The following is a 24259-nucleotide window of genomic DNA, read 5'->3' as shown; positions in this document are numbered from 1 at the left end:
AGGGATAGACCCTTTTTATTGAAATTTCCTTCAATTAATTTTTTCACACGATTCAATAATTTTCAACAGTTGAAAATTGCGATAAAAATTGCTATTTTGTACCTCGATCGAATTCCATTGGTAGCACAATCGCGTAGACCGTACGAGCAAATGACACACACGAATTTCTCGTTCTTCACATAGGAGGAGAACGCATGCTCGTGCTTTGGCAAAGTCAGAAGCCACCCTCTTTGTAAAATTTGTTCGAAAGTTGAAAGCAGACGGGAGGGTGGCTATAGTTTCGTGTCTATAAGTGTCGATAAATTCGCCTGATCAATTTTAAACGCGAACGAAGCGTCCCTAAGTTGATTGTCCATTGAGAACGCGCGTCTGCCTCGTTCGCTGAATAATTCAATTGAATAACTTGCACCACGTTACTTTGTTCTCCTCGTTTATAAACGTGTCTAAAAGTGGTTGCTCGTCTTCTTTCCATGGATGAAGGTAATTCGAGAAGTTTAATCAATTACGATACTTTCTTTTCACTTTTAATCGCGATTTTTGTCGCAGTTAATTTTCAAATCTTACAATTAGAATTAATTAAGAATTAACCCTGATACAGTCCCCGATTCAACTGTACACTTAAGGTATCTGGGTCGAAAATAACCTGAATATGTGAAATTCGTGTTTGTAATTTTATAACATGACGATAGGACTGTTACGTACGCGTTCTACCCGAAACGTACGGCGCCTAATGTTTAGTCTAACACGCACCCCCCCGATAGTCGCCAAGCAAAGGGATGAGCTCGCATTCCATTCCCACGGAAATCTAACGTTCCCCACCACCAAAAATCTTAGTTTTCGGTGTATAAAAGGGCAGGATTTTCGACGATCAGGGGCAGTCTCTAATTCAGATTTTGAACATAACGTTACTCTGTCCGTCAGAGTATTGATACGAGCAAGATCGGGTTCCAGTCCCCTTCGAGCAATAAAACGTCGCGTACGTATTTCGTAAGTGTCAATCAAAATAGTACTGTATACGACTCCTCCGCGCTCTCACCGCGTAAAGTCGAGAAGGGAGATTCTTGCCGAGTCAAGAATCGACTAACGTTAAACTTTGTAATTATAATAGAATATAGGAATATAGAGAACTACTCGTGTCTGTATTCAATCAAACCCATCCTGAGTAGAATAGTAACGTACCAGCTAACACCACGACAGATATACCTTTACCGCTCGAGGTATATCAACGACTACGACGCGCGAATACCAAACACCACAATATCCGATGGCACATAGCGTTGACTATACGCTAGTGGTCCATCTCCTTCGGCTACCTTCGTTAACCATACGTTGGCACGTCCGAGCCCTCCCGTCTTACACCGAACACCTTCATATCCGGTGGCACACGGTGTAAACTATACGCTAGTGGACCATCTCCTTCGGCTACTTTCGTTAACCATACGTTGGCACGTCCGAGCACTCCTGTCTTACACCCGACACATCCTCCGGTGTCACGCGTCGTTAACCAATCCCGAATAAACCGCCTCCTTCGGCTACCTTCGTTAACCATACGTTGGCACGTCCGAGCACTCCTGTCTTACACCCGACACATCCTCCGGTGTCACGCGTCGTTAACCAATCCCGAATAAACCACCTCCTTCGGCTACCTTCGTTAACCATACGTTGGCACGTCCGAGCCCTCCCGTCTTACACCGAACACCTTCATATCCGGTGGCACACGGTGTAAACTATACGCTAGTGGACCATCTCCTTCGGCTACCTTCGTTAACCATACGTTGGCACGTCCGAGCCCTCCTATCTACACCCACGTCTACCGCGAATCGGGAAACACGCGCCTTTATATCAGGACCAAAACCCGAACGACGTCGCAAGGCTGGTGATACCGGTCGAATTCCGCAAGCACCTGACAGCCTGCCGACGACCGTTCGGAACGCGAGCCGTAAATCCCTATAATAAAAAGGTGACAGCGGTGGAACAAGCCGTGCACACACCCTTTTTATAACAGGACCAAGGAAATATAGAAATACGTTGTTGTATCTTTTATTGTAGGAAAAAAATGTATCGTGGGATTTGGTTAAATACTTTTGTGTTTATTAGAATAAAAGTAACCCCACGCGTCGCCGGTGCTGTTCACTTATAATCTGTCCTTTTATTATTTTCACCGCTGCTCCGATTCGCTCTCTTCCGGCTCGATGCTTCTCGTTTTTTTTTCCCACACACACACACTCACACACGCCGCGATCGGCTTGACAACAACCCATGTTGTCTAAACATAACAAATGCGTCACGCACGATCGTCTTCCTTTCCAGGCCATTCATCACACCAACTCTCTCGCATTCACTCTTTCATACCAAAACCCCCCACAATATTGTGTTCGAATTATGTATTTATAACAAGTTTTACACATTTGGTAACGATGCTTTTTACATATCGTAGGAACCTAGGGAAAAATATCGAGGGACCCCAACGGGAAATCGAACCGGGGACCTTCGGCTTAGTAAGCCGAGGCTTTGCGTACTACGCCAACCACTCCCTCTATATTTCATGGGTATGGAGGCCCCGATGCTACAATATTAATTTTGAACATTTTTGACACCTTAATGTGCTTTTATTGTCAATTTTATCACACAAATGACGTCAAATTTCTAATAGCTTTCAGCGTCTTTTTCGCTGTTTTCATTGTAAAATATAGGTACTCTTACGTTAAAGGGGTACGTCATTCTGAGGCGTCTAAAAATAGGTAAAGTTTGGGATTTTTTTTCATAGCTAACTACCAAATGAAAAGTTTCAATCTTTTTTTCAGAGGTTATAAATGTAACTTTCAGCTTTTCTGTCCAATTTTTGAAAAGTGAAAATGTTACCAAATGAAGGAGGTTACTAAATTAAAAGGAAATAAGAACGTGATGGGTCGAAAGAGACCCGAAGACCGTAACAGAGTTGAAAGGTCTCAGGTTTCGAAAAATGAAGAAAAAAAAAGACATTTTAATAGTATATATAAATTAGTTTATTCAATAATGAAATTGTGTACAAAACCAGACAAATTTTAGTTGTTTTGACATACAGCATAGTAATACAATATTCTAGGAATTATTTACAATTTATTGCATGAGAATATTCAATGATTTATCCAGGAATAGTTGTTGAAATTTATTTTATAAATTTGCTTCTTCGCGAAGATGAAACAATAGAATGTGAGAAAACGAAATAAATATGTCTCTGAGTAATGTTATGCGTATTGATTGCCGATTTGTTGATCGATTATTCTCAAGAAATCGTTCGATTTGTTCCGAACTCTCGAGGAAAATGGTTTCTTTAAAAATGGGACCCAAGGGGGGACTCAAATTTGACCTAAAAAGTTCAAATTTAATTGAAATATTTTACCACAGTGATCGTGTTGAAAAAGATGCAAATTAAGGATAGTTTATTTAATTGTGTTAATTATGGATTGTTTAGGTCAAATTTGAGCTCGATTAGGGTTTTCAGATTGACCACCTGTTGGTAATCTTAATGTCCTACAGCTAATTAACTCTAGCTTCTTAAATTATCAGCGTAAATGCGTATTAAATAGGGTGGCAAATATGTACAGTTTTGGCTGAACGACCGAATCGCGATCACTTTCACATCAGAATTTTTTATGGAAGCTTTCCTCTCTTCTTTCGACTCGCTTTTGTCGGCGAAAAAAATTCTATTCCTTTTCTCTGTATAAAAAAAATTTTCTTTCATCTATTTCACTATCAAAAAAATACATTATTCGACAAACTTCTAACAAACTTTGCGTGAAATTTTTCACCATTGATCTTGATTAAATTTTAACTCACTCCATTGCAAATTAAATTCGAAAGAAATCGAAATAATTTGAATTTCGAGCGCAACAAAATCTCTATCTCGCCGATTTCAACTGAAAAAATTCTAATTTAGTCAGAATCCCATCAGACTTCCCTGAAACAAGACTAAAGAGTATATGTCGAAGCTCAGAATCCCGAGTCACAAGAGAAATCGAAATAATCTGAAATTCGATTTGAAAGAAAATCTTCATCTCTTCGATTTCAGCGTAGAAAATTTCATCGGAATCATGTTTGAAACATAGTTTTCACAATCTAATTAATCAAAACGTCGTCAGACTTCCCTAAAACAAGATTAAAGAGCGAGTCGAAACGCAGAATCTTGAGTCACACAAGTCGATTTGAACGTGAACGCTTTCACCTGTCCTGAAATCAACGATTTATCAGTTCCGCTTTCCTCCATAGGGAGAGGGAGAAGCGAATGACAGTCGAATCTAGACGAGGCATCTAGAAGAAGACGTTGCCTGGCCTGGCCTGAGGACACAGAAAGCTGGAACAATCGTGTCTTCTAACTGCGTCCATGACCTGTTGGAAATGGCTGGACACCTGGACAGCTGCTCCCGGCTGAATCCTGAAAACATACACGATTAATGGGTAATAGTGATTTGTTAGAAAGGCCTGAGGCGTCGATGAGCCTAGCTATCGATAGTCACGGTGTAATTGATAGCTAACGGAACAGAAGATTCGTTTGTAAGCGGTATAATTGACGAGATATCGCTGCGGGACGTCGGTAAATCGCACGAAGGGAAAGACGGGAAAAACTGTGTATAAGTGGCGAAGTTGAAAGTCGACCTTGTCGAATTATAATCGTACGGTGGAGTTATGTTGGTGAAATTGGATAGGTGACACTACTGGAAGGATTTTCTATTGACCAATAAATTGAGTAAGTTTGATTAGGATTGAAGAAGATTGGACTCGGAGGAATTATAGAAAGTGGATTTGCGGTTGGTAAAAGTTTGAGGAAGTGGAGGACCGTTTGATTGAACGAAGAGAATTTTGGGGAATTTTTATGCGAAGTAGTTGAAAAATGTATCGGATGAATTTGTTATTTCCTGCTTGTAATTGGAGATTCATTGATTATACAAGTGCCAGTAGTTAAGCCGAGGAAGACTTAAAATTGATCACTTTTAAAGGACAATTTATTTCTTGAAATAAACTGTTAATATAGTATGGAAATTAGTAGAAAATTAACTACATCAAGAAAATGACTTTGAAAAAGAAATAACAACAATATTAAAAATACCAACAAGTTATAACTCCCTACTGCACCAATACTCTAATTACAATTAAAAAATACAAAGTTCATCGCTATTTGACACTGTACAGAAAATATTAGAAAATAAAAAAGGAATACACTATTAAACACTGGAACTAATTTTAATTGAAACATCAAACTTAGGTGATTTGAAAATATTAAGATATGACATTGTTTTTTAGGTTTTTTTAGGTAAATTTTACGTAGATTTTTGTTAGGCTAGGTTTAGGAAAGTAATTTCGTGAAAGTAGACTACAAGATAAATCATTGATAGATTATAAATATTCCCACGGTCGTTTTACTTCCTCTAAAATTTTCCAATATACCCCCTCCACGATTAACCAGTTTAAACAAAGCCATTATACGAGTGAGAAAATCAAAGAGGGTACCGACTGTACGGAACCATAGCGAGCAACAGATAACTTTCTTCCCAGCTTTCGCCGGCGACGTCCTACTGACTGATTCGACTTTTACCTCTTAGCACAGTTTCACTCTGTGCATACAGTGGCTCGCGCAACGTGTACTTCGTCACGGGACAGGCCACGCGCGTGTCGAGAAAAATCCGTGAAACAGACGATAGGAAATCGAACGATGACAAATTACCACCAGCACATCAACCAGCCTTTTTATCTATTCTGCGTACACTCTCGTTCATAAGTATTAGGATACTTACCGAATGTAAAGCATAGTGAAGTCTACCGAACTCTGCTGAAATCTATCACAGTCTACTGAAAGTCTACTAAAATATACTAAAATCTTCTGAATTCTACTGATATTTATTGAAATCTTTTGAAACCTATGGAAATCTACTGAACTCTGCTGAAATCTATCACAATCTACTGAAAGTCTACTAAAATATACTAAAATCTTCTGAATTCTACTAATATTTATTGAAATCTTTTGAAACCTATGGAAATCTACTGAACCCTGCTGAAATCTATCACAATCTACTGAAAGTCTACTAAAATCTACTAAAATATACTGAAATCTGAATTCTATTAAAATCCACTGAATTCTACTAGTATCTATTGAAATCTTTTGAAACCTATGGAAATCTACTGAACTCTGCTGAAATCTATCACAATCTACTGAAAGTCTACTAAAATCTACTAAAATATACTGAAATCTGAATTCTATTAAAATCCACTGAATTCTACTAGTATCTATTGAAATCTTTTGAAACCTATGGAAATCTACTCAGTGTATTGAATTTGACTAAAATCTACTTACTGAATGTAACAAATGTGAAAAATCTTCTAAAATCTACCGAAATATAATGAATTCCATTAAAATTAATTATATTCTACTAACATGTATTGAAAAATTTACTAAATTTTACTAAAATCTATTGAAATCTACTGAAATCTACTGAAATCTGCTAGAATCTACTTACTAAACGTGAAACAAGCCTCTTTGTCATTACAAGTTCAACATCAAATTATTTGATTCACAAAAGTCATTACTAAATTATTACAATCCTAAAAAAGAAATGATTCATTCTAGAATCTTAAAGTATAACTAGTACATGTGTATATTTTTATTAGTATGTAACATTAACTTTGGTGAGGAAATGTAATTTAAATTATACGATACTTTCTACACGAGCATAATGGGTGTCCTAATACTTACGAACGGTAGTGTACATCGTGAACGGTTTCTACTTTCCGCAGATCATCGTCTTAAAACACGATAGTTTCACGTAGAGCCACGAGCGTGTGCAAACGATTTCCACTGGATTTGCACAGGTAATCCATCATTGCACGGGAAGTCGCTAAGTTGATCGACTGTTATGAATGTTTTCGTCATTGAGGATGATGGATGAAACGGCTTTATGGCTTTTCTCGAGGGAACAGTATTGATAATGATTGATAGATTAGGACTGAATCGTCTAATGCGCATGGAGTTCTTTCAGATTCTCACATTTTTTGAACCCTTTAAATTTCTTACGTCTTTTCACATTTCTGAACTTTCTATGTTTACAATTAATGCTGTGGATTCTCTAAGTATATATTTTTCAAAAAAAAATTTTAAAAATTAAGCGTTCCAAATTTATTTTCAGGAGAAATTCTAAAGCTTCTAAGGCAGTTCCCCAAAGGATTCTCTAAAGATTGTCTAAAGAAAAAATTAACTTTCTCTGAAGAAATATCTGCACAAATTAAAGAAAAAAAAAATTCTCAGATTCCTAAAATACTACTTTGCCCAACGAAAACCAAGTAAAGTCCAAAGACAGAAGAAAAAGTAGTGCACAGGCGTTTCTAAGGGGCATGAAAACGAAAGGCCGCTATCCAAACATAGCCAGCTACATAACAATATGCTAACCAGCGAACTCCGCCATTATATCACTCTAACGAACAACTTCCCGTGTGTTTTGTAACTGCACGATTGAACTTTTCTTTCTCGGAAGAAAACAATTCCTAGAAACCGTTTAATTTATAAAACAGATAATACTCACAGGCCTAAAAGGGCAGCCATTTTTTTCTCCATTATAATCACCGCGTCTGAACCTCTTTGTATCATAGCGTCGCAGAATATCCTCTTTGCGCACGGTGTATTTGTCCAATCTCCATCGATATGAGCCACTTCGGCCACTTCTGCGTTTTCTAAATTCTGAAGGGCGTCTTCCAGCTCTTGATCACTTTCTACGCTTCTTCTTCTTCTTCGTTTCTCGTCCCTCCCGTCCACAGAATTCCTCGCATAATCACCCATCAAATTTTTCGAATTTTCCTCAACCTTTTCCAGGTCACTTAAATCACTTTTACCAGACGCACGAGTGACGAAATTTTTCTGAAGAAATTCCACAGGCATTTCTTTATCTTCGATCACTAAAATTGCTGGATCTTTGTTGGTTCTCTTCGAATTATTTTTATCGTCGGTATTTCTCCTCGGTATAAGAAATTCTGTCACATCGATGCTACCTTCTCTAGCTGGAAGATCGATTTCAACGATTTCGCTGATCGAGTCTGCACCTTTTCTCTGAAGACGTTTATTTCTGACGAGATTCTTCAGGTCTCCTTCGGCCTGGAAAATATCCAAATAGTCCAAACTTCGTTTTCTTCTTCTGTTCGCTATTATTTGATCATTTTGTACAATTCTTGGCAGATTTTCTTCGTTGTCTGTCTTACGGTCCTCTTCAACAACCATTAGAATACCATTCTGATTATTCAGAGATCTCACGTCGTCTCTGTTCTCTCCTTCGTTCTCCGGTACCTTCTCCAAGAAGTACACAGTTCCGCCGTAATTATTGAACATTTTCGTTTCTCCGTTTCCATTTCCTTGCCCAGTCTCCGTTAACAAAGGCTGTCCACCGTCTAAAGCTCTTTGGTACTCCACTGCAGTGGCAAATTCTTCGTTAGATCTCTTCAGAACGTCGACGTCGAGGTATCTTCCGACTGCGACTGCTCCAATCCCAAGAGCGGCGCCGGAAGCCACGAGTCCTAGGGCTGGAATGAGGATACTGCTACCGGAAGTGACGGTGCCAATCTTCTCCTGAGCTTCTTTGCCATTGGAGAGACCTAAATTCTGTGATATTTTATGAGTAGCTTCCACAAGAGGATCGATTACAGGTCTAGTGAACTGTGAAACCTTCTCGACGCCGTTGGAAAATTGACTTTTCAGGTTCTCCGAGATCTTCACCCAAAATGGCGCGTCATTTGGCCTCTTCAGTCCGTAGAAATGTTGATTAGGGTAATAATTCTTCGTGTTATAGCTGTCCACGATGTTCTTGTCGTTTAATACGTATTTCTTTTTCTGTCTTTGCTCCGTGAAGGAGTATTGGTTCTCTGGAAAATTATCTGGTCGTCTTTTCTCGTTCTTCAAGATTTTTGCCGGTTGAACTCCCAGTTCTGGATGCGCGTATTGGAGGACTGGTGCTCTGGCGCCTGGTTTCAGGGCAACTGGAGCAATTTTCTGGCTTTCCGGTGTGTAGAGTTGGGACACTGGGTAGATCGACACGCCATCAGGGTGGAGCATCCTTTTGTGAGAGCTGCTTCGATAGTTGTCGTTTTTGGGCTCGTATACTTCCGCTTTGAGCGCTTCGTTTTTGTAGTTCTTTGGGTCCCATTCGAAGAACACGTTTTTTCCTTCTTCTTCGTAGTCCTTGCCGTACCTGTTGAAGGGACTGATGAAAGAAGCGTTGAAAACATAGTTGAATAAGTTCGTAGTGTGATTTACATATTGTAAGAAAATTTTTTTAATATCTATACTCAGAGACTTATAATTTAGCTATCTTGATAATTTAAACATTTTTGAAAAAATCATTTTTAACGTGTACTAGTAAAATATATATTCTAGAAATTGTAAAACCCTATATTTTGCAGAAGAATTATTTTTAATATCTACCTACTGAGAGGCTTATAATTTAAAAATGTATTTTTAACGTGTGCTGTTAAAAAATATATTCTAGAAGCGCTAAACAAATGTTCTAAGTATATTAGTATTTCTAGCAATTGTAAGAATATTAAAAAAAGAATTTTTTTAGAAATTCTGCTCAAAAGCCATAGTTTGCCTGCTCAAAAGAATTCACAGTGTATTTTAGACATTGCAATCCATGAATTTTCAAATAACTCTACTTGAGGACAGAGATAGTGGCTATTAAATGTCGCTACAGTCTTGTTCGAAATCATCTAACTGCTCAAGGTCGCTCACTAGCAACCCCCCACCACTATTCTCCTCGACTGTTCCTCTCAAAACCTTCTCGTCTCATCTATATCGTCTAAAAATAATTCAAATTAAGTCGAATAACTTCAAAAAATAAAAATAAAAGTTGAGAAACCTAATATAAGAATCTTAAACATTCAGAACTCCAGTTTCCCTTCATTCTTCACACTTGTACATACCTTCTGTTAACATTCTTGAAAAACCTGTCGAACCTCTGCCTCTCTACGACATTCTCGGCCGGATAGAAGCTCGAAGAAGCCTCCAAACTATCACCAGACGTTCCGTCGTGAATCAACTTATTATTGATCACTCTTGCGTTACGCCATGTTTGAATTTTATCAATAGGCTCGTCGGGAACCCTCTTTCCGTGAATCACAGGCGTACCATCTCTGTCTAAAGTCATAGGCGACCTCTTTGGGTTCGATTTCACGTTTATCTCAGATCTGACTATCACTTCCGACGGTACATTCTTGGCATCCCTATTCTTCGACAAGTTTGCACCGATATTTGTCCTCGATGGACGAACCTGATGAGGCAGAAATGCGAAACGTGTTTTCTCGTCACTTTGCTCATTCAGTTGCAATTTTCTCTGCGACCTGTCTTGAAAATGACGCGGCAGAAGCAATCTGCTACCGGGAAAAGCTGGATCGAACCTAGCGTAATTGGTCCTTTCCTCTGTAGTCGTCTTCAGATCGCTCTGAAGAGGCTTCCAGCTCTGATACTCCTCAGTCGTCGATTCTTGAAGCTGAACTGCTCTTCCGTCTGTTCCTAGGGGCGTCCAATTGCCATAATCGATATTCTTTTCGCTAACTGGTCGATTCGTTTTGGTAATGTTAATTTTCTCATTGGCAGAAACGTTTTCAGGCTTGGAGAAGCTTTTCTGACTGTCAGAGTCTGATAATTTCGCTCTGAGTTGCTCTATTTGAATTTCTTCCAGCTTTCGGATCTCTTCTTTAGTTTTTGTCATTTTTGACGAGTCTAACGACATGGTATTGTTGTTAGCTTCTTCAGGGTTGAGTTTTTCAGAGTTTTGTGGGTTTTTAGAAAGTTCAAGGGGTTGAGAATCTTCGGGGAAAGTCCTGTCTCGACGTTTTACGATTAGAGTGGCCAGATTTCCTTCGCTGGTTCGCACTTTGAGCTCTTCAGTCTCGCCTGGAAGGCTTCTGGACACTTTGAGCATGGTTCTCGCATAGCTGGGCTTAGGCAGGTCTGCTGTGCTGATGTTGATGACGAATAGAATCATCAACGCCAGAGTGAACGTCACCTAGAATGGAAAAAATAAAATATGAAAGTTGTAAAACTGTTGATTCAAGAGTACTTGCAAAAAGTTTTAAATTGAATACAATTGAAGATAATCAATTTTCTAGTATTTCACAGAATAAATGTAATTCAATTTTTAAATCCTCAAATTAATGGATAATAAATTTTCTCATATCTCGAAAAGGAATTAGCATTAAATTTTTAAATACACAAATTAATAAATAGTTAATTTTCTTCTATTTCAGAGGAATGAATATAATTCATTTTTCAGTATTATTCAAATTAACAGTTAACTTATGTTCTTCGCATTAATTTTCAAACATTCTAATTACAAGACAATTCAGTTTCTCACACTTGGACGAAAAGAATTTTAGACCATTAAGTAATTTCCACTCAAAATTCACTGAAATTCAATATTAATAACTTTAAATTGAATCCAAACAACGATCCTAATCTCCCATGAATTATTCCCGCTATAGTTTCTCTTTCTTACAATTGCAAATAACTATTACAACAAAACCAACCGTGATACGTCAAGTATCACGCAACGCCAATTCAAACTGATCTAGTGTAATGAAGAAATTGAAGAGTACAGTACAAATACACAAATACACGAACAATACAAATGTATTTTAAAAAGTATTTATTTACTTGTAACTAGTATATACATATACAATACTTACAAGGGAACTTCGGTAACCTGAAATGTCCGATTTTTTTGAAACTTTGTGGGTTTGTAGGGGACGTCAAGAGAAGTATCGGGCAATTTTTTTTTTGCCCAATTTCAGTTTAATATCAATTTAAATATCACATTATCCGATAAGATTAACATATTTATCTGCATTTATTTGACATATTTTTCGATATGACAGAAAATTGAAAATTTTTCACAACAACGGTAGTGGAAGATTTTTAATTTAAAGAAAGAATTTTTATTAATTTAATAGCACAGTCTTATAAAAGCCATTAAATTTTTATTATAAACATTTTTTTATATCTACTATAGTTTTAAAGATATACAGGGAAATAAGGTAACACTTATCTTCATTCAAGGGCTGCTTTCACCCCAAAGAACCGAAATTGGGCCAAAAAAAAATTGCCCGATACTTCTCTCGAAGTCCCCTACAAACCTACAAAGTTTTAAAAAAAATCAGAATTGTCGGGTTACCGAAGTTCCCTTGTTAGTTATTTTTACCGCGAGTTCACGTAACTATCATAATCTCGTCCTAATGTGGCTTTGAAGACCAAAAACCTTCTTCACCGCTTTAAATGCGAGGTACTGGATCATCCTGCCTACAGTCCGGACTTGGCTCCGGTCGGGTGTCGTAAAATTAAAAGAGTTTTTGGACGGACGACTCTTCGCAGGAAATGAAGATTGCGTGCAACGATGATTGTGCGAACTTGTGGCGGAAGTGCATGACGAAGGTACACGAAAACTCGTCTCACATTACGATATGTGCGTCAAGAAGGGCGACAGTTGTATTCAAAAATAACTAATAAATAGAAACAAAAAAAAACTTTTTAAAATACATTTGTATTGTTGTTGTTACAAAGCGGGTATTACTTTATGGACGACACTCGTGGAATATTCGATTGGTACAGCTATCTATTGCAGAAATCTATTGCAAAGACGATAAAAATAGAGTTTAACGAGGCATCAAAGAGTTTCAATAGCCGACACACGTAGTCGGTGCATTTGTCAACGCGATGGATGAAACGTCGAGCATACGAATCAGTCTGAAAAGCATGTGAAATCAGTGTGAAAAGGTTTTCGAAAGTTGGTCTTGCACTGTTCTGCAACTATTCTCTGCTCGAAAGAAATTCATTTTTTAATAAATTTACGAATTTCTAATTTAAAACTTTTAATTTATGCATTTCAGTGCTTTTTCAGTGGAAATTGTTCAAAGTGGATACGCGACTGAACAAAGTTTACGGTTTAGAAGGTCGAAAAGCAGTGCTAAAATATTTTGTCTATAATTTTCCATTTTTCAGGGTATTTTGAAGTATTTCGTGCTCAACATGTTTTTCACATTTTAAGCAAAGTTAGAATGTTCTGTACATATACTCTCTAGAAACAGTTTCATTTGCAGTTTATTTGCCGTGAAAAATCTCATTTTTATTGCATATTCAAAAATGTTAGAATAGTTGAATTAAGAAAAGCAGAGCAGAGATACGAATGTGATACTTCTTCCATTATATTTGTCAAAACTTTCCTGCGTAATAAAGATTTTATTTCTTAATTCACTATTTCTTCAATTTCTTCATTTCACTGCTCTCTGTCTCTTTTGCAAATCTTTCGTTCCACTCGACGTTTCACAATTTCCTGAATTTTTTCAATCGTGAAAAATCCTTGTATAACAATACTTAACAATACTAAGAAGCAAAGAGAAAAAAAAAAGAAATGTAAGAAAGAACGTAGAAGACAGGAATTTCGATTTTGTCTTTAATCCTCCGGATTGGAACTCCGAGAGAAACGCGATTGAAGAGATTCTCCCTTGATGTGTCACACTAAACGAGCTATAACTTCGTTATTTTATTGAATACAACTATAAAACTTCAGGAGTACATTCTTAAAGAGTTGTACTTTCGATATATGCAAAAAAATAAAAATCGATTTTTTGAAACCGTCACACTAGAAGACCCCCTTAACTAGCTCCTAAATTTCTGAATTTGCGTAATGACGATTAGAACCGGGTCGAAACCGGCCGTCTAATCCAACAAGCGTAATTAGGAAACGCAATTTGTAAGTGTTAACGATGGGCACACGTTTTGCGTAACGATCCGTGCATTACACGCCCGATGGAAACGAAGCCTACCGGAAGTCCATTGTGCCTTCCTCAATCCCTGGCAACGCTTACGCGTTACGCATGCTGTGTAACTTTGTATGGAATATGTTACGTGCTCGATTATGTTCGCGAGGCCTATTTAGAATCTTTGTGCGCAGATTTTATAGTTGAGTTTTACTATACGTGCCTTTAAACGGCGAATGAATGTGTTTGTGACGAACGAAAGATGGAATGATCGTTGTTAACGTTCATTCATCATTAGACGTGTGATTAATCGGTGAAAATTAATTTAAGTTAATTGAAGGAGTTTCGTGTTGTACCATTAACTTGGTAGGAAATGTAAATAATGCAAAGGTAAATTTATGAGGGCGATAAAGTAACAGAGTGAATCTGATCTCTTTTGTGGAGAATTTTGAATACACAAGTGTTCTGTTAAAATTAATATAAATTTAACAGAGTACGTTTAATTATCCACAGAAAATTCTAAATACTGAAATTATTGAACGTAATAAAAATTCAATTCTCTACAAATAATTCCTGCAATAGTTCCTTAACAATTGCAAAATATACTTGTGCAGGGCGTAGAAAATAAATGAAAAATGTCACTCTGTGCACATAGCTAACTGACATTCTTTTCAAAAATCAATATTCGAAACGCTTGTAGCCAACTCACATAACTCATTCATCAGCACACTTGACAATCGATACTTCGCATATCGATCTGTTTTTAAATACTTTCCTACACTGGTAAGTATTATATAGGTCATCTAGAAAAAGTTCTCGTGGTTTTAAATCGCTTATTTGGAAAAAAAAACAACACCGAAATGAAACATTTTTATTTCAAATAATTTCCATAATATTCGATACACTTTTACACAAGAGCATTAATTCCGCGTACATACAAATCTGAATCTCTAAGAGAAAGAAAGACGGAAATGAATGTCTCCGATCCAAACCTACTTTACACCCGAAAAAAATCATGCTCACAGTTCCGTGGTCTACTTCGAAATTAATTCACTATTGTTTTCCAAAACCGGATACCACTATCACTACAGAGTCATACAGTAGCGAAATGGAGGCCGTTCACCAAACACTGTAGGTGCAGCAATCAACCCTGGTCAACAGAAAAGGCTCTATCCTTTTGCATGACAACGCCATACCGCACGTAACAAGCACAACTGTACAAAAATTGCATCAACTGGGTACTGAAATTCTACTTCGTCCCGTATATTCCCCTGATTTATCTTCAGTCGATTTCACTTTTTCCGCTCACTTGACAATTTCCTGGCACAAAAACGATTCAGAAAATAGGAGGATATTGAAAACGCCTTTTAGCAGTTTCTTTCTCTTAGAGATTCGAATTTTTATATACGCGGAATTAATGCTCTTGCAATACGTTGGTAAAAGTGTATCGAACATTATAGAACTTATTTTGAATAAAAATGTTTAATTTTAACGAAGTTATATTTTTTTTAATTGTATGGCTTAAAACCGCGGGAGCTTTCAGGATGATCGAATATTAAGGATTTTAATTAAATTGTTACTATGAGAATGATTACCCCTTTTATGACTGAATTATTTCTTGTTTATTTATCGATCATTCTGTCTGCGATGGATATTAAATTGAGATCAATTTTTGTTCCAATATGAATATGTACCGGTTATCAAAGGGTTAAACGAGCTTGGAGAGATTAGCATTGAAGGTTTAATTTTCGTTACATGTGCGATTACTTTGAGAAAGTTAATTTAAGTTAGGCGAAGACTTTGGTGTTCAATTTTTCGCAACTTTGTTATTTTTATTTTTATACAACTTTCATGAAATTATTTTTCGTAAAGAATTTAATGTTATAACGAATATCCAATTGGTCGATTAGTATGACAGAGGATTACAAGAATGCGCGATGTAAACTAGATGCACGTTACTGTACGAATCAGGTATAAATCTGGTATAAATTAGATTCGTTTCTTAATTGGTTAACTTAACATCGATCGTATCTATGTAAAGTAGAAAATGAAAGGTTTCAGACGTTCTCTGTCCCAGTGACAGTGTTTCGAACATTTTTTTGGGTCACTTTCACTTTTTGTATTGTGTCGCCCGGAATAATTTATCAGTGAAACCGATCGAGACGAATTTCAATATCAAAATTGTAATACCGAAACAATAAAACTGCGCGCTTTAATTAAGAGTCGCGGAAAGAAACTTTTTAGCAATTTTTACGTTATGAAAATTAGTTGAGAAAAAATTGATTAGTTCGAAAGTATTCAAGTTTTTATGGAATTAATTCCACGCTGGAGATGTTGAAATTGTATGCTTATTCAAATTTCACGTCGTTAAAATACCACGAGTGTAGATAGGAATGTAAATTCTATGGTTATTCGGGAGAAAAAAATCCCATAAATTAGAGACGAAAGAATCTATGGAAACGAGCCTTTTGCAACGTTCGCATCGCATGGTAACAGCTTTCGAAAAATACCTTCTAACCTGTAGAAAAACGTGTGTAATTGCAACGAACGAAAAAGGAGTATATTATACTTTATGAATCACCGGACTTTCTCCTTCACACTTCCTTCTCATTTCCAAGTAAAAACAAGCTATCTAAGTTACTTTAAATCTGCAATCCGTATCATGGAATTAGAATGAAATAACAAAAATTGTGATTTGCAGTGGAAAAAGTGGCTACGAGAATTTTTGTACACGAGTAAGGTGTAAAGTGGAATTGCAGTTTTATGCATACATATATATGTAGATATGAAGTGGGAAGAGAGAGAGTTATGAAGGGAAAAGTGCATTAATCAATTTGTTGACTGCAACTGTACTTTTTATTTTTAATAGTGGTTTTAATCGTAATGGAATTTTATATTGGTGAAGTTTTTTTTCAGAGTTTAAGATGTTACGTACGCAGACTAGCCGACATAGCGGCGCCGAGACATCCGCCTAGGGCTCACCCCTTTGTGATAAAATAAACGAACGCGTTTCGTTCTCATCGGAAAACTAGGGCTCATCCCCTTGAGATAAAATAAACGAACGCGTTTCGTTCTCATGGGAAAATTAGGGCTCCCACCACCAAAAAATACAGATTTTTGGGTATATAAGGGCATGATTTCCGATGCTCTGGGGCAGTCACTCTGGACAGAGTCACTTTGAACTTTAAAGTAGAACAGTATTCGTATAGTCGCCGTTTGACACAAGCAAGATCGGGCTGAATTCCCTTTCAAGCAACAAAGTATAATACTAAACTCGTAAGTGTCAACTAGACATACTTGTCTACGACGTCCTCGCGTACTCGCCGTGTAAAGTCGAGAAGGAAGATTCTTTATCTTTAGACCATAGTAAACTTTTGTAAACTCATTGATTATTATTAGAATATAGTTACTGTAGAATTGTTTCAGCCTATATTCAATTAACCATCTCCTTGTAATTACGATACGTACTGTCCTCACAACCACCAAACCTTTTCCATCCTTCGGAGAACGGCGTAGTAACCACATACGTCGAAGGTTCCAATTCTGTCGGACTTGTCTACGACGTATCACCCACATACGGTGAACGTTCCGACCGGTCCACCAACCCAAACCAATATTACGCTCCGTGTGAGGACACACAAGCGTAACTCGTAACAAAGAATTCAGCATTTTGTGAAATTTCATAGCTTGAGATTGAAAATGTGAGAATTCAATTTGGTATTTCAGTGCTTGAAATTTCAGAGCGTGAGAATTCAGAGGGTGAGATTTTGAAGCTTGAGAATTCAAAGCGTGAAAATTCAAAGAGTGGGAATTCAAAGCTTCAAATTTCAAAATTTGAGAATTCAAAGTGTGAAAATTTGGGGCTTAACATTACAAAACGCAAGAATTCCAAGCTTGAAAATTCAGAGCATAAAAATTCAGAGAGCGAGTATTCGAAGCTTTAAATTTCACCATTTGAGATTTCAGAGCATGGGAATTCAGGGTTTGAAAATGCAGGGCTTAACATTTTAAAACGCGAAAATGCAGAGCGTGAAAATTCAAAGAGTGAGAATTCGAAGCTTTAAATTTCACAATTTGAGATTTCAAAGCTTGAAAATTCAAAGCGTGGAAATTCAAAGAGTGAGAATTCGAAGCTTTAAATTTCACAATTTGAGATTTCAAAGCTTGAAAATTCAAAGCGTGGAAATTCAAAGAGTGAGAATTCGAAGCTTTAAATTTCACAATTTGAGATTTCAAAGCTTGAGAATTCAAAGCGTGGAAATTCAAAGAGTGAGAATTCGAAGCTTTAAATTTCACAATTTGAGATTTCAAAGCTTGAGAATTCAAAGCGAAGAAATTCAAAGAGTGAGAATTCGAAGCTTTAAATTTCACAATTTGAGATTTCAAAGCTTGAGAATTCAAAGCGTGAAAATTCAGAGAGTGGGAATTCAAAGTTTCAAATTTCAAAATTTGAGATTTCAAAGCTTGAGAATGTAGGGTTTCAAATTTCAAAGCGTGAGTTTTCAAAACTTGAAATTTCGGAGTTTGAGATTTAAAAGCTTTAAATTACACAATTTGAGTTTTCAAAGCTTGAGAATTCAAAGCGTGAAAATTCAGAGAGTGGGAATTCAAAGCTTCAAATTTCAAAATTTGAGATTTCAAAGCTTTCAGAACGTTAGCATTTGGAACTTCAGATTTCAGAGTCTGAGAATTCATATTTGAGAATTCAGAGCGTGAAATTTCACTGTTTCAGATTTTATAATTTAACAGTTCAAAGCTTGAAATTTCAAAGCTTAATATGTCAGAGCTTAAAATTTCAAAGCTTAATACGTCACAGCTTAAAATTTTTAAAGTCGAGATTTCAAAGCTTCAGATTTCGGATCTCATCATTTTGAAGTTTAAGCACCCAAGTTTGCAATTGTCAGTTTTAAGACGTTAAATCTAAGAATTAATTAACGACTTTATAATGAAACTTTCACGCGTTCCATACGAATGTAATAAGACTCGCGACATTCATAAATGCAAACTGATTTTCTGCTAAGATTCTGTTAATACGACCTTGCGATAAATTATCCTTAGGAAGAGGCTCAGTCCGATGACGGATGCTACTTCAGAGGAACGAGAAACCCGTCTTAAAAGGCAATCGTTGCAAGAGAAATTTAATGGCTCGCTGAAATCTCCGGCATTCTTTTACGGAGATTAGAAAATAGCGATGCAGTAACCGAGTGACTAGATACTTTCTATTATTAAGCCAGTGATTATTCATTGCGATCGAGGGAACACTGTACCGTTCATTCTTCCATGAAAAAATCCTCCATTTTCGAGATCAATTACCAATTCCATTTAATACTGTCTTAAAAAAATTGTTGCTCCATGTCTGACATAATTATAGTTATATTTTAATGTAACCTTAAAAAAAATCGCTTCGTTATGCGACCAGTGGAAAAATGATCGAAAGACCGATTGAACATCGTGAAGCTTCTTTCTTCTGCGTTGAAAAGAAGAGAGGAATTTTTGTGAGATTGCTGTGCTAGTTATTTAACGATGGAAATTTCTTTTCTATTTGTGAATGCTATTGGAAAATTGCAGTAATTTTCTGGACTATGATTGGAACCGCATTGAATCGCTCGCTCGTATTTTATCTGGTTGGAACAAAAATTCTCCTGACGAAGTTAGGTTATGTTAACCCTTTAGTTACGTTGGCCGGGTCAATTTCGACCCCTCGCCATCTTATTTTTCAATAACTTTTGCTGTTATCAAGTTTACGTTCCCTTAACATTGTATTAAAAGTTTATTGTCTAGGTTCATATGGCGTGTTGCTAACAAAAACTGTTACACATAAGGTTTTTGGGTCTTTTTTGACCCAAAAATATGAAATGTACAGTTGACCGGAAGATTCATTGTTAATACACTGTCGTTATAAGAACAGGATATATTTGTTCAATAAAATCAGAAGTTAAATTGAATGTTTCAATAATTTCAGGTTTGCAGAAAAGTTAAGAATATGTATATCATTACAATTTTACCATTTAATTTTTAAGTACCCTGCACAATTATACACTTGAACGATCTATCAATTTTGCACATACCAAACAGTATTCTTAATCAACTCTTTAACAACAAAAAAAGGAAAACAATATTTTTACTTATTATACCAATAATAATAAAGGAATATTTTTAACTTAATATTTTAAGCGAACGAAATTAAAGTAAAAAAATTTTCTACCAGAGCGCGAGTTTCAGCAGAAGATGAAATGGAACGAAATGCTAATCCTTTCTCAACTCTTTAACAAAACGAAAGGAAAAAAATTACTAATAATAGTAATGAAGGAATGTTTTCAACTTGTCATTAATGAAGGATAATAAAACGATAAAACAACGAACGAAATTAAAATAAAAAATCATCTGTTAGGCCACGAGTCTTATTAAGAAGTTATCTGGAGCGAAATTAATTAACCCTTCAACGAAACAAAAGAAAAAAAATAACTAGTAATACTAAAGGAATATTTTAACTAATCATCGACGAAGGATATTAAAACAATAGAAACAAAATTAAACGACACTAAATGGTACGCTTAACCCTAGAACACTAAACGGAGAATAAAATGTCTCAAGAGAATTTTTTCAGGTATTACTTTTCCCTTTATATTTCCACTTTAAAAATATCATTAAATTCGATACACTTATCGATCAATTTTGAACTTCAAATAAACAATTTTTACAATTTTAATGTTAATAAAGTTACAAAAAAAAAAATTAACATTACCACACGTGTCACAAAAGAATTGATCTTAGTATTCCAAGGTTAATCAACCCTTTAACAAAACGAAGGGAAAAAAATGTGTAATAAAAACAAAGGAATATTTTCAAAGTTTCATCGATGAGGAGCAATTGAACGATAAAATAGTGAACGAAATTAAAATAAAAAATCGTCTGCTGGACCGCGTGTCTCATCGACAAGTGAAATGGAACGACATGCTTTCCCCGCGCACGTTTCGCCAGCATGCGTCAACGACAAGACGATCCACTTTTTCCATTCTACTGACTTTCGTTCGCCGATCCACGGCTTCAACGATCGATCGATCCTCTATCGATCGTAACTTGTCCACGAACTCACGGAAATTCTTACCCTTTTACAGCAGTCACCTCGCTGAATTATGCGAACGAAACTGGAAAGGATATAAAGGACACTTTAGACGGTGGATTATTCGCGATCTTCACAATGACATTTGTTTTTAATCATTATGTTTTCTCTTCTCTTTCGTTGTATTTTCATCTTCGGAATTTCTTTTCTTTTGCATTTTTCTGTTGGGTTACAATAGTGCAGTTTGTACGTTAACGTGTCGCATATACGTACACTCGGCCAGAAAAGTCTCCATGCATCTCATTAGAATTAGAATTAGAGAAAGTAACGAATAAATAATATTTACGTTATTTTAGCCGTTTAACGAGATAAACAAAATTTTCGTATAGTATCTAAGAATTCAGCAAAATGCCTAGAAACAGGGCTCCAAAGGCAAATAAAAGTTAGTTCCTCGTTTACGGGCAAGTAGAAAAGACGTTACACAAAATATTTTTCTCATAATGCACAAGCATCTGTTTATATTTAAATGTATTCGTTTAATTATTAACAAATTGATCTAAACTATTTTTCTATATTAATTATACTTTCAGTATATACTATTGTACCAATAGTAAATATTATGTTTCTAAATAAAGTAACGTATATATTATTTATTCGCTACATTTTCTGTTAAAATTACACAACGCGAAATAAATTCTAATGAGATGTACCAAGACCTTTTTGAGTGTATATTAGGAAATACATCGTATAATATGTTACACCTTACGCCATAAAATGGTAAAAATGGCAAATGACGACGAGCAAGAAGTTGTGTTTGAAAAGAATAAATTATAATCTATATTTAGAATACACAGTCTGAGATATTCTCTTCTTTATTAGTAACTGTTTATTCGATTGCAAATTTATTCCGTAATGGGATTTACGAAAAATGCCCGCGAACGTGTTAAAATGGTAATAGTGATAAATGATTACGAATCAGAGGTTGTTCAACTTAAGATTTGAATTGAAATGCAAATTCTTCGTTAATGTTGAAAAAGTGTCTCTCTATCTTAATGTGTTGTACTAAAAATAAGGAAATTTGAAGTGCTGACACTAAGTTGGAAATAGAAACTTACGTTAATTAACTGAGATTACGATTATTTAAAAATTGTATATTAAAAAATGGTTCGATGGAATATTGAAAAATTGTATCTACATTAGATGTTCCCTTAGAGACAAATTTGTGTATAAATCTAGGCCTCTTTTTTAGTCGTAATTTCAATTACACTAATTTCCATCGTGATAACGTTGCAAGACACATTGGAAATATTAAGCAAAACGAGAGAAAAAGATTCGCTAAAAATTAAATAATTAACGAGGGAAAAGTATACTGTAAAAATGATACGCAGAAATGAGGAAAAAAGAATTCATAAAGCTGTAACTAAGTTTTTTTCTTTTCCACAAATCTCTGAATCCTTGATGCACCTCTTAACGACATCCTGCATAATGTTGATTTCCTTGATGATCATACTCATGGATCCATGAATCTCCCCCTCTCTCGTCGTTACAACAACACAGTTGCTGATCCACACGTTCTCCATATACTTTCGAGATTTCAAAGATATAATAAATAACAAACAACATATCTCCATCATCATAATAATCAAAAGAAAATTTTCCTTCGATGGAGAAGCACGGTAATATTCATATTCATAAGGCACATTTCCCGAAGAAAGAAATGAGAAAAGAAAGGAAAAATTAAAATGTTAATTGCAATTAAGCGGGTATATAATATATGGTAGAGCGGAGAGAGAGTCGAATCGTAAATCGTTCGATCGATATTGGTCAGGTCGTGGTTGCCGGTCGTTCGAGCATGAAATCAAAGGAGATTCGTGCATTATCGGGCTTATGGGAACATGAAAATTGCAACGTCCAGCCAGGACTAATGAACGATGCGCGATTAATGTGCGTTTCGATGAAGGAAGTGCACGATCCACGCAGCCCCAATCCGTGTCACATTGCATTTCCGCTCCAGAAAGCTCGCGAATCGACGTTCGTTCTCTGCCAATTAACGATCCTTCCTTCTTTTTCAAACCATTTACTTGGTCGATACCCTTTGTCCGGTATTGCTCCAATTCTTTCCCCCCTTTTTTTTTTTTGTGTAATATTGACCGATGCACGTCTGAGAGGAGGTCGTTGAAGTATGGAGAAAGAGACATTCGCAAAATTTTTGGAAATTTTGATGAAAAAAATTACGCGGTTTGTCTCTGTGGAAAATTTGCATTGAAGAAGTACGATGAATAATTATGAAGGGAAATGAGGAGTAATTTAACGAGGATGTTGGAATACCAAGGTTTCTCTTTAATTTTAGTTGGAAAAAGTGGGATATGATGAGAAATGTTGAAGGGCCAATATTTGAAGAATGCATATTGAAGAGAATATATTGGGGAAAAAAGTGAAGGTAAATGTGTAAAAGAAGAATTTGTCAGAATTGAAGAGAGTATATTTCAAAGAAATATGTCGAAGAAGAAATTGATAGAACTGAAGAGGAAGAAACAGGTAAATTTGTAAAAGAAGAATTTAACGGTGAAGAAAATTGAAGAAACAGATCGAAGGACCATTTTATGGTACTGTGTTTTAGAAGTTCGTGCAAAGCTAGTAAATGAAAGTGTACCTATTCGTAATTGAATGTAACTGGAAAAAAAAACTGGAAATGTTTCGTAGTTACATGGAGAAAATGTGGAGTCCCATACAGGACAAGTGTCTCGCAATTGCGGAAGAAAAAAGTGGAAGAATTCAGGAAAAGTCCAAAGAGTCCAGTGGACACTTTAGTATCCCATACAGCACAAGTTAGTCGAAGAATGTAGAAGGAATATTTCACAATTCCATTAAGAAAAAACCTATGGCAACATATTCAACAAAAAATAAAATATCTGGCTCGCTAAACAACTTATCGCGAATCTTGAATCTTTTTTCAACGAAAATTTCTAAAATTTTCCAAAAATCAAAATGTAAGACGACAAAAAAATGAGCGAAAACTAAAAATTGGAATATAATAAATAAATGAAATAGAATAAATGAATAAAAAAATTCAAAAATGGAGTAGAATAAACGAATAAAAATGGTCACACTACAAATACCTTAAATTCGTCCATTCTTGCGTGTCCTCGAGTCAATTCAATCGATCCAGTCGATGATCCAGCTGATCCAGCGGCAAAAGATCCAGGAAGAAGGTGTCCAGTGAAAGCGAACAAAAGGGAACAGCAAGGAAGAAGGAGGAGGAGGAGAAGAAGAAGAAAAAGAAAAGGGGAAAAGAGAGAGATATATATGTAGATAGTTTAGTCAAATCCGCATGATAAACGCGTTACGAACGAAATCTACGAACGATCGATCGTTATTGAGATATCGAATGTGGATGATATTTGAGATTTTTTCGAGAAGCAGAGAGGAGAC

At 36.0% G+C, this 24259-nt stretch overlaps 1 protein-coding gene across 1 annotated transcript; it reads right to left on the bottom strand.

Moving 5' to 3' along the window:
- Nucleotides 1-4290: 4290 nt before the first annotated feature.
- On the bottom strand, nt 4291-23975 carry LOC108576621. The gene is made up of 4 exons (XM_017939643.1): nt 23947-23975; nt 9934-11018; nt 7551-9203; nt 4291-4414 (listed from the first exon to the last, which is right to left on the bottom strand). Exons 1-4 carry the CDS (start codon nt 23959-23961, stop codon nt 4291-4293), a joined length of 2877 nt encoding a protein of 958 aa, XP_017795132.1. The 5' UTR covers nt 23962-23975.
- Nucleotides 23976-24259: the final 284 nt, after the last annotated feature.

This window comes from Habropoda laboriosa, unplaced genomic scaffold (assembly GCF_001263275.1).
Source record: "Habropoda laboriosa isolate 0110345459 unplaced genomic scaffold, ASM126327v1 scaffold473, whole genome shotgun sequence".
In the NCBI taxonomy this organism is placed as follows: domain Eukaryota; kingdom Metazoa; phylum Arthropoda; class Insecta; order Hymenoptera; family Apidae; genus Habropoda; species Habropoda laboriosa.
This window is presented reverse-complemented; position numbering and strand designations above follow the sequence as displayed.

What these genes read in the sequence shown, in the direction of transcription:
- LOC108576621 (XM_017939643.1), bottom strand. An exon ending in TTCAAGAATGTTAACAGAAG is followed by an intron (nt 9,204 to 9,933) that starts GTATGTACAAGT and finishes TCCCTTCAACAG; the next exon opens with GTACGGCAAGGACTACGAAG. An exon ending in ATGGCTGCCCTTTTAGGCCT is followed by an intron (nt 4,415 to 7,550) that starts GTGAGTATTATC and finishes GTATGTTTTCAG; the next exon opens with GATTCAGCCGGGAGCAGCTG.